Here is a 9,501-nt window from a genome sequence, read left to right as displayed (position 1 = left end):
TAGAAGCCTTCTACAAATGTTAATCTAACCAACCGTGAATAGGTTATTCCAAGCTAAATAATGTAGATTTAAACAGCGCTACACCCCAAACGTTCGCCCCCGTTCTATTGATTTCAGCAGAGGTAATTACTAGATATACTCAATAAGACTCACAGTCCTTACAATGCAGAGAAGCATATTTAGTTTCTTAAAAAAATAACAATCAGTCAGGAGGATACAAGCAGCTCAAGCTGTATGGTAAGATATTCAACAACAAAAAAAGTGTTTAAAAAATGCTAAATTCTCCAATTCCTATACGGAGGAAATAGCCCCCCTCCAGAACACCACAAAGCCATCCTCACGTACTTTGTGCCTCCTCACATATTTGGGCTGCATGATGCCCTTGGATGTCAGCATGATATTGATGGAAGTAATTAACAACAAAAAAAACACTTACCTCGTTGGCGACCCACTTGAATCAAAATGTAACAATTTTAAAGATGTTCATATAAAGAAATGAGTCAATTTAAATAAATTCATTAGGCCCTAATCTATGGATTTTACATGACTGGGAATACATATACATATGTTGGTGACGGATACCAAAAAAAGTTTGTGGTGTGGATCAGAAAACGAGTCTATATCTGGTGTGACCACCATTTGTCTCACACATCTCCTTCACATAGAGTTGATCAGGCTGTTGATTGTGGCCTGTGGAATGTTGTCCCACTTCTCTTCAATGGCTGTGCGAAGTTGCTGGATATTGACGGGAACTGGAACACGCTTCCAGGAATTGTGTACAGATCCTTGTGACATGGGGCCATGCATTTTCATGCTGAAACATGAGGTGATGGCGGCAGATGAATGGCACAACAAAGGGCCTTAGGATCTCGTCACGGTATTTCTGTGCATTCAAATTGCCATTGATAAAATGCAATTGTGTTTGTTGTCCGTAGCTTATGCCTGCCCATACCATAACCCCACCGCCACCATGGGACACTGTTCACAACGTTGACATCAGCAAACCGCTCGCCCACACAACGCCATACACCCTGTCCGACATCTGCCTGGTACAGTTGAAACCAGGATTCATCCTTTGAGAGCACACTTCTCCAGCGTGCCAGTGGCCATCGAAGGTGAGCATATGCCCAATGAAGTTGGTTAGGATGCTGAACTGCAGTCAGGTCAAGACCCTGGTGAGGACAACGAGCACATAGATGAGCTTCCCTGAGACGGTTTCTGACAGTTTGTGCAGAACTTCTTCGGTTGTGCAAACCCACCGTTTCTTTCCAGATGTGGAGTTCCTGCGCTGGCGTGGTTACATGTGGTCTGTGAGGTCGGTTGGACGTACTACCAAATTCTCTAAAACAACATTGGAAGCAGATATGGTAAAGAAACTCTCTGGGAACAGTTCTGGTGGACATTCCTGCAGTCAGCATGCCAATTGCACACTCTCAATACTTGAGACATCTTTGGCATTATGTTCTGTGTCAAACACATTTTAAAGTGGCCTTTTATTGTCGCCAGCACAAGGTGCACCTGTGTAATGATCATGCTGTTTAATCAGCTTCTTGATATGCCACACCTGTCAGGTGGATGGATTATCTTGGCAAAGGAGAAATGCTCACTAACAGGGATGTAAACACATTTGTGCACACAATTTCAGAGAAATAAGCTTTTTGTGCGTTTTGACCATTTCTGGGATCTTTTATTTCAGCTCATGAAACATGGGACCAACACTTTACATGTTGCATTTAGATTTTTGTTCAGTATAGCTAGCTATCTGTCTACTACAAATTTTAATCAGTGACGTACACATTATTCCCAGATTCCGTGTTTTTTGAGCTGTGGTAGTTTCAAATCGATTAGTGATTTTATTGCCATTTGACAATGTGTGTGCAGTTTGTTTATAAGGTGCTTGTTTAAAAAAATATCTAAGTAATACTATGACTATTGTTGCACATGTTTATTTTTTATTTTTTTATTTCACCTTTATTTAACCAGGTAGGCAAGTTGAGAACAAGTTCTAATTTACAATTGCGACCTGGCCAAGATAAAGCAAAGCAGTTCGACACATACAACGACAGAGTTACACATGGAGTAAAACAAACATACAGTCAATAATACAGTATAAACAAGTCTACATACGATGTGAGCAAATGAGGTGAGATAAGGGAGGTAAAGGCAAAAAAGGCCATGGTGGCAAAGTAAATACAATATAGCAAGTAAAACACTGGAATGGTAGATTTGCAATGGAAGAATGTGCAAAGTAGAAATAAAAATAACGGGGTGCAAAGGAGCAAAATAAATACATTCATTAAATACAGTAGGGAAAGAGGTAGTTGTTTGGGCTAAATTATAGGTGGGCTATGTACAGGTGCAGTAATCTGTGAGCTGCTCTGACAGTTGGTGCTTAAAGCTAGTGAGGGAGATAAGTGTTTCCAGTTTCAGAGATTTTGGTAGTTCGTTCCAGTCATTGGCAGCAGAGAACTGGAAGGAGAGGCAACCAAAGAAAGAATTGGTTTTGGGGGTGACTAGAGAGATATACCTGCTGGAGCGTGTGCTACAGGTGGGAGATGCTATGGTGACCAGCGAGCTGAGATAAGGGGGGACTTTACCTAGCAGGGTCTTGTAGATGACATGGAGCCAGTGGGTTTGGCGACGAGTATGAAGCGAGGGCCAGCCAACGAGAGCGTACAGGTCGCAATGGTGGGTAGTATATGGGGCTTTGGTGACAAAACGGATTGCACTGTGATAGACTGCATCCAATTTGTTGAGTAGGGTATTGGAGGCTATTTTGTAAATGACATCGCCAAAGTCGAGGATTGGTAGGATGGTCAGTTTTACAAGGGTATGTTTGGCAGCATGAGTGAAGGATGCTTTGTTGCGAAATAGGAAGCCAATTCTAGATTTAACTTTGGATTGGAGATGTTTGATATGGGTCTGGAAGGAGAGTTTACAGTCTAACCAGACACCTAAGTATTTGTAGTTGTCCACGTATTCTAAGTCAGAGCCGTCCAGAGTAGTGATGTTGGACAGGCGGGCAGGTAGCGATCGGTTGAAGAGCATGCATTTAGTTTTACTTGTATTCAAGGGCAATTGGAGGCCACGGAAGGAGAGTTGTATGGCATTGAAGCTTGCCTGGAGGGTTGTACGTGTATGTGTAGATAGACATAAAATGTACTATGTTTTCAATTATCACAAACTGTTTCTGCATATTGGTTATTGATTTGTACACTTTAAAACTGTGTTTTGTTATTGGGCTATTTATCAATATTTCTTGTCAACAGGAAGCAGCGACAGCATAACTTTCAACTTAAATTTTAAGAATATACCAGAAATCACCATGCCTACGTACTCCGTTTATCGTCATCCAGTTTCATTTGCCATGGACTCATATTTTTATTTCAAACTTTGACGGTTAGTGACTGATACACATGTTCTTTTTGGGTGTTTAGGTGATAGATCATACAGTATGGTGATGACAAGAAGAAAGTGTACCATACATAATTTATATGGCCTATCCTTAATATGAATGTCTACTTTAAATTGATCATTTTTAGGTATCTCTCAACCACTTTACACATACTTTTGTACAGGGAAAGACACATCCTTGCAAATAGAAAAGAAAACACAACTTTCAGTTTCATTTCATCATTAATAGACATTTACATATATTTAATACTTATAAAAAATAACATTTAAAACCAGTCCATTTTTGTCATTCTACAAACTTGACATGGATAAGAGCAAGGCGGATTGTCTATTTTAACATCTTGCAATGTAGCTAAAGCCAAAGCACTTGAACCATGATTGTTTCCTAAGAAAATATATGGATATATTTGTATGTAATATATTTTCTTTCTTCTTTATTTGTCACTCATGCTATACTATTTGCAGTTAATTATCCCAAAGCAATGTTTTTTGGTTTAAAAAAACAACAACCTTTTCCTCCCCAATTTCGTTGCAAAGCTAGCATCCAGAAATATGCTAAAATATTTGTGGCATCTTATGCTCTCTCACATTGTATTTTGAGTGGAAAGATGAGATGACCTGGTGAACTTGACAAAGCACACAAACTGAAAACTGTAACAACAGCAAGCAAATCTGCAAAGGAGGCAATTTGGACCACATGATGACAACAAACACATACATGGCAGCCACTGCTCTTCCTTTGCAGTGATTCAACGAGACACAGTCTTCCTACTACACACTTTTGAAATACTTTCAAACAACTGTAATTTTTCAGTGCACCGGTATGATGTTTAACTTTCTGGTAGAAAGTAAACATAATCTCAATAACGTGTATTATGACTGTGTATGTTACAACACATTCAGTGACATTTTAAGATGGAAACAGCTGTAATTAATGGACTATCCTCATTGGCTTTATAGACATAATTAGCTACTGGGGCCCAAAAATATGTGCATACTTAAAAATACCTTAATTTGTATTGAATAGAATGTCTCCTACTTTTGTTTACATGTACATTAAAGCCGACATACTGTTGTTCAGACAGTTAAACCAAGACTATACAACTAGGAGTGCACAACAGTGAAAATCAAGTAAATCGTGGTATGTAGTGTATTCAGGTATGAAAGACTATGTAGGTAATGGGACCAAACATCTTTAACATGTTTGGAGAAGCACAATGGTGAGATCTAAGCAGCATGTGATCGGTAGAAAGCGACTTACAGTATGTGCTCTTCAAATAATATGTGGTTTGTCATTCCCACAGGATAGGATTTTTTATTTATTATTGACACCTTTTGCCAAATTAATTAATGAAGGCTTCTCCTGTGTATCATCCCAAATACACACAATTGGGTACTGTAGTGCTACTTTATTGCTAGGGTTGTATTCATTCAATTGCAAATAATGAATCAATTTGAATAAGGGCTGCTTTTAAACAACAGTGTCAAATCTGGTTACCACCTACACGTACAAAACGTTATGTTACCCAGAGGTGGATCCATATCCTGTATAAAACATTCCAATTCCAATTGACTTTAGTCCAGTACAATATGTCTAACTTGTATCGTACCTCAAATTGCTTAAATTCAAGTGTGGCAAATAGCTTGTGACTGTGATAGTTGAGATGACTAAACTAAACTAAACTAATTTTGTCGCACCTTGACTACTGTTCAGTCGTGTGGTCAGGTGCCACAAAAAAGGACTGAGGAAAATTGCAACTGGCTCAGAACAGGGCAGCACGACTGACCCCTCGATGTACACAGAGAGCTAATATTAGTAATATGCAGGTCAATCTCTCCTGGCTGAAAGTGGAGAGGAGATTGACTTCATCACTACTTGTATTTGTGAGAGGTATTGACATGTTGAACGCACCGAGCTGTCTGTCTAAACTTCTGGCACACAGCTCGGACACCCATACATACCCCACAAGACATGCCACAAGAGGTCTCTTCACAGTCCCCACGTCCAGAACAGACTATGGGAGGACCACATTACTACATAGAGCCATGACTACCTGGAACTCTATTCCACATCAAGTAATTGACTCAAGCAGTAAAATTAGGTTTAAAAAGACAAAAAAACACCTTATGGAACAGCGGGGACTGTGAAGCAACACAAACATTGGCACAGACACACGCATGTATGCACACACACGATAACATACGCACTATACATACACATGGATTTAGTACTGTAGATATGTGGTAGTGGTGGAGAAGGGGCCTGAGGGCCTGAGGGCACGCAGTGTGTTGTGAAATCTGTGAATGTATTGTAATGTTTTTTTTTTACAATTGTATAAACTGCCTTTATTTTGCTGGACCCCAGGAAGAGCAGCTGCTGCATTGGCAGCAGCTAATGGGGATCCATAATAAATGCAAATACCATTCAAACCATATTATACATAAAGTTATAATGGTGTCACAGTCACATGCTATTTGCCCAAAGAGAGTTGGACAGGCCCCACAAACACACACTGCAAATAATTGGTTCTATAATGCAAAGCTCTATAATGCAAATATTTTCTACTCATGTATTTAAGCAATTTGAGGTACAGTACAAGTTAAACATATTGTATTGGTCTAAAGGCAATTGGAATTGGGCACAGAAACCCTCCTCATTGAAAACAACAATTAACTGAGCGTGGCCTAGTTGCCCTTTTGATGGGGAACCATTAGATTTATCAGGTTTTTGTTGCTTTTACTTCTGTCAGTGTGCATTATAGTAAGTGCTTCTCAGTGAAGCTACAACATTAATTAAATGAATTTGCCATACTGGAGGGCCATGTAAAATCACGTGAATTGAGAACCATGTAGTGTACATTTTACCCACTCTTGAATGAAACATGTACCATAGTAGTAATAAATATGTAACATTCAAAAGACTACTGCAATGATACGCCTAACCGTGGGAACTAGACTGAATGGTAAATGTTTGTCTATGACTATGTTGTACATGTATATATTCATCAGTACAATGTGATAAGATGTATACTACATCTGTACTGATCCTATCGTATTAAAGTGCTTCTTCTTAGGTCATGACCTCAGAGGATGTGGTTTCTGCTAAAAGCCCAATTCCGATGCACACTTTGCGCAGAAGGTGGAGACTTGGAATAGGGCTCTAGTCTTTGACACATAGCAATTCAAACTCCCACCTGACATTAAAACACACCCCAAAGATACCTAAAAACATGAATCAACATTGTAACTCAAATTATTTTTGAAGGACAAATCCACCTTCCAAAAAGCAATATAGTGAAAATAGACACAAAAAAATATGATTTGGGAGTTGGGACCCTAAAAAGCTTTCAAGACAATTACATTTAAAAAAATGAGTAAAACATTTCAAACCATCAGTGGTGCGTTATAAAATATCAGGTGAACAAACAAAGGATTTGGTGGGTTTGGAGCAACTTCCTGGAGTATACTGTAGGGCTAGGGTGTATATTGGTTGGCAGAATGTCCATCACGTTGGCACCATCTCTGTGTACTCATCCTGTCCCTCCCTCTCATCAAACTTAGGTTCTGTGTCATCTGCATCCAACTAAGACACAAAGAGAGAGCAGGGGTAGAAGTCAAGGGTCAAGTTTATTGCCAGGGTTCAGCTGCATAGGGTATCAGACTTTCCCACAGATTATTTCTCAGACAAAGGCCCCCTAAAAACTAAAACCAATAAAAACACAACTCCTTTAGGCGGTGGCAACAGTGCTAGACGGTGTGTGTGGTGAGACTTACACACTGCATCTCGCGCGTGGTGAAAATGCGGGGCAATAGGAACCATTTGATGGGCACAGTGAGGATGAGGACGAAGGGGAAGGCCAGCGAAGCCACGGTGGACATGACTGTCCACAGTGCCGCCAGACACACCAGCTGGATCCCCGTGAACAGATGCATGCGCAGGGTCCTTACCTGGAACACACACACACACATATTAGAATAGCAGTTCTAGTCAGAGTCAGTAGTTGGCTTTCAAAGGCCTTGCCCTTCAGATGCTAAGGACACTTTTACAAGATAGAACCAGTGTGGTTATTAAGTTTTGTTTAGCTACTCTGCAGCACAGGGTTTTCAGGCGTGGTTGGGGTTTGGGTAGTACTTACATTGTGGACGTAGGTGTGGTCGAGGTTTGGGCAATACACTGGCCCTGCAGACTTAGGTGTGGTAGGGATTCAAGCAGTGCTGCTGACCTTGCAGCTGTAGGTATGATTGGGATTTGGGCAGTACTGACCTTGCAAACATAGATGTTGTTGTGGTTTAGTGGTACTGACCTTGCGGACATAAGTGTGGTCAGGATGATACTTGGGAGGCATCAAAAGCAGCAACATGCGCTCGGTGAGCTGGATACCGTTGAGGGACATGACGCCCATGTAGAGGAAGATCCCAAAGAGCACAGCGATGGGGATCTGACGCAGGAGATCTCCGATCACAATGGACAAACCTAGCCAGAGGAACAGACGTGAGAAGAACATTTGTCCTAGGAAATGAACACACCATTTCTATGAAGCATGTGTTTGGATCTAAAAAAAAAGTTTTAAAAAATCACGTGAAAAAAACATGTGGTTTTCCAAGACGTATAAACATGTGAACAAATCACTTGTGAAAAATAAAAACAATTGTTGTTGACATTTTCATGTTTTCAGACAAGTAAAGTTTCACAAGTACATTTTCTAAGTGTTTTTTTTTAGCCTGTAGAATTTACACAACTTCAAGTTACATCTGGTTTCCCATCCATGAACTGGCTAGAACCCTGCTTATCTTCAGAGACACACCAGCAATGGGGTGCTCTGTTGCTTGAATGAATGTGCCAAATCTTGCAACTAGAAAAAGATAACCAAAAATTGCAGAAAAGGGGGAGACATTTTGTTTAACCATGTTTTCATAAAAAAATATTTCACTGCAAACATTTTTTTTGCATACATTTACATTTGCAATATTTTGTTTTGCTATCAATACTTTTGGGTATATGTTTTGCTTTCAATATCGTTTGCAATACTAAGAATTTGGTTCTCGACATCAGAAGTTTTGCTTAATATCAATGGCACAAAAGCAACTCACTCACTAGAGGATGGCACCATATACAGTGCCTTGCGAAAGTATTCGGCCCCCTTGAACTTTGTGACCTTTTGCCACATTTCAGGGTTCAAACATAAAGATATAAAACTGTCTTTTTTTGTGAAGAATCAACAACAAGTGGGACACAATCATGAAGTGGAACGACATTTATTGGATATTTAAAACTTTTTTAACAAATCAAAAACTGAAAAATTGGGCGTGCAAAATTATTCAGCCCCTTTACTTTCAGTGCAGCAAACTCTCTCCAGAAGTTCAGTGAGGATCTCTGAATGATCCAATGTTGACCTAAATGACTAATGATGATAAATACAATCCACCTGTGTGTAATCAAGTCTCCGTCCGTATAAATGCACCTGCACTGTGATAGTCTCAGAGGTCCGTTAAAAGCGCAGAGAGCATCATGAAGAACAAGGAACACACCAGGCAGGTCCGAGATACTGTTGTGAAGAAGTTTAAAGCCGGATTTGGATACAAAAAGATTTCCCAAGCTTTAAACATCCCAAGGAGCACTGTGCAAGCGATAATATTGAAATGGAAGGAGTATCAGACCACTGCAAATCTACCAAGACCTGGCCGTCCCTCTAAACTTTCCGCTCATACAAGGAGAAGACTGATCAGAGATGCAGCCAAGAGGCCCATGATCACTCTGGATGAACTGCAGAGATCTACAGCTGAGGTGGGAGACTCTGTCCATAGGACAACAATCAGTCGTATATTGCACAAATCTGGCCTTTATGGAAGAGTGGCAAGAAGAAAGCCATTTCTTAAAGATATCCATAAAAAGTGTTGTTTAAAGTTTGCCACAAGCCACCTGGGAGACACACCAAAGAAGAAGAAGAAGGTGCTCTGGTCAGATGAAACCAAAATTGAACTTTTTGGCAACAATGCAAAACGTTATGTTTGGCGTAAAAGCAACACAGCTGAACACACCATCCCCACTGTCAAACATGGTGGTGGCAGCATCATGGTTTGGGCCTG

The 9,501-nt window shown here is 40.2% G+C and overlaps 1 protein-coding gene across 7 annotated transcripts in view; it reads right to left on the bottom strand.

Annotated features, from left to right (window-relative positions):
- Nucleotides 1-3,617: 3,617 nt before the first annotated feature.
- LOC110529974 (anion exchange protein 2) overlaps nt 3,618-9,501 on the bottom strand; it is a 53,828-nt gene continuing 47,944 nt past the window's right edge. For all 7 annotated transcript variants that reach the window (XM_036985513.2, XM_090181770.1, XM_090181767.1 and 4 more), the window contains 3 exons: nt 7,719-7,888; nt 7,189-7,362; nt 3,618-6,997 (listed from right to left, as the gene is read on the bottom strand). In XM_036985513.2, the coding sequence (XP_036841408.2) occupies nt 6,920-6,997; nt 7,189-7,362; nt 7,719-7,888 (422 nt within the window). In that variant the 3' untranslated portion in view covers nt 3,618-6,919. The remainder of the gene's footprint in view (nt 6,998-7,188; nt 7,363-7,718; nt 7,889-9,501) is intronic.

This window comes from Oncorhynchus mykiss, chromosome 8 (assembly GCF_057628025.1).
Source record: "Oncorhynchus mykiss isolate SJ-2025 chromosome 8, ASM5762802v1, whole genome shotgun sequence".
In the NCBI taxonomy this organism is placed as follows: Eukaryota; Metazoa; Chordata; class Actinopteri; order Salmoniformes; family Salmonidae; genus Oncorhynchus; species Oncorhynchus mykiss.
Note: the sequence above shows the minus strand (reverse complement) of the source record. Positions and strands in the feature narration are given on the sequence as shown.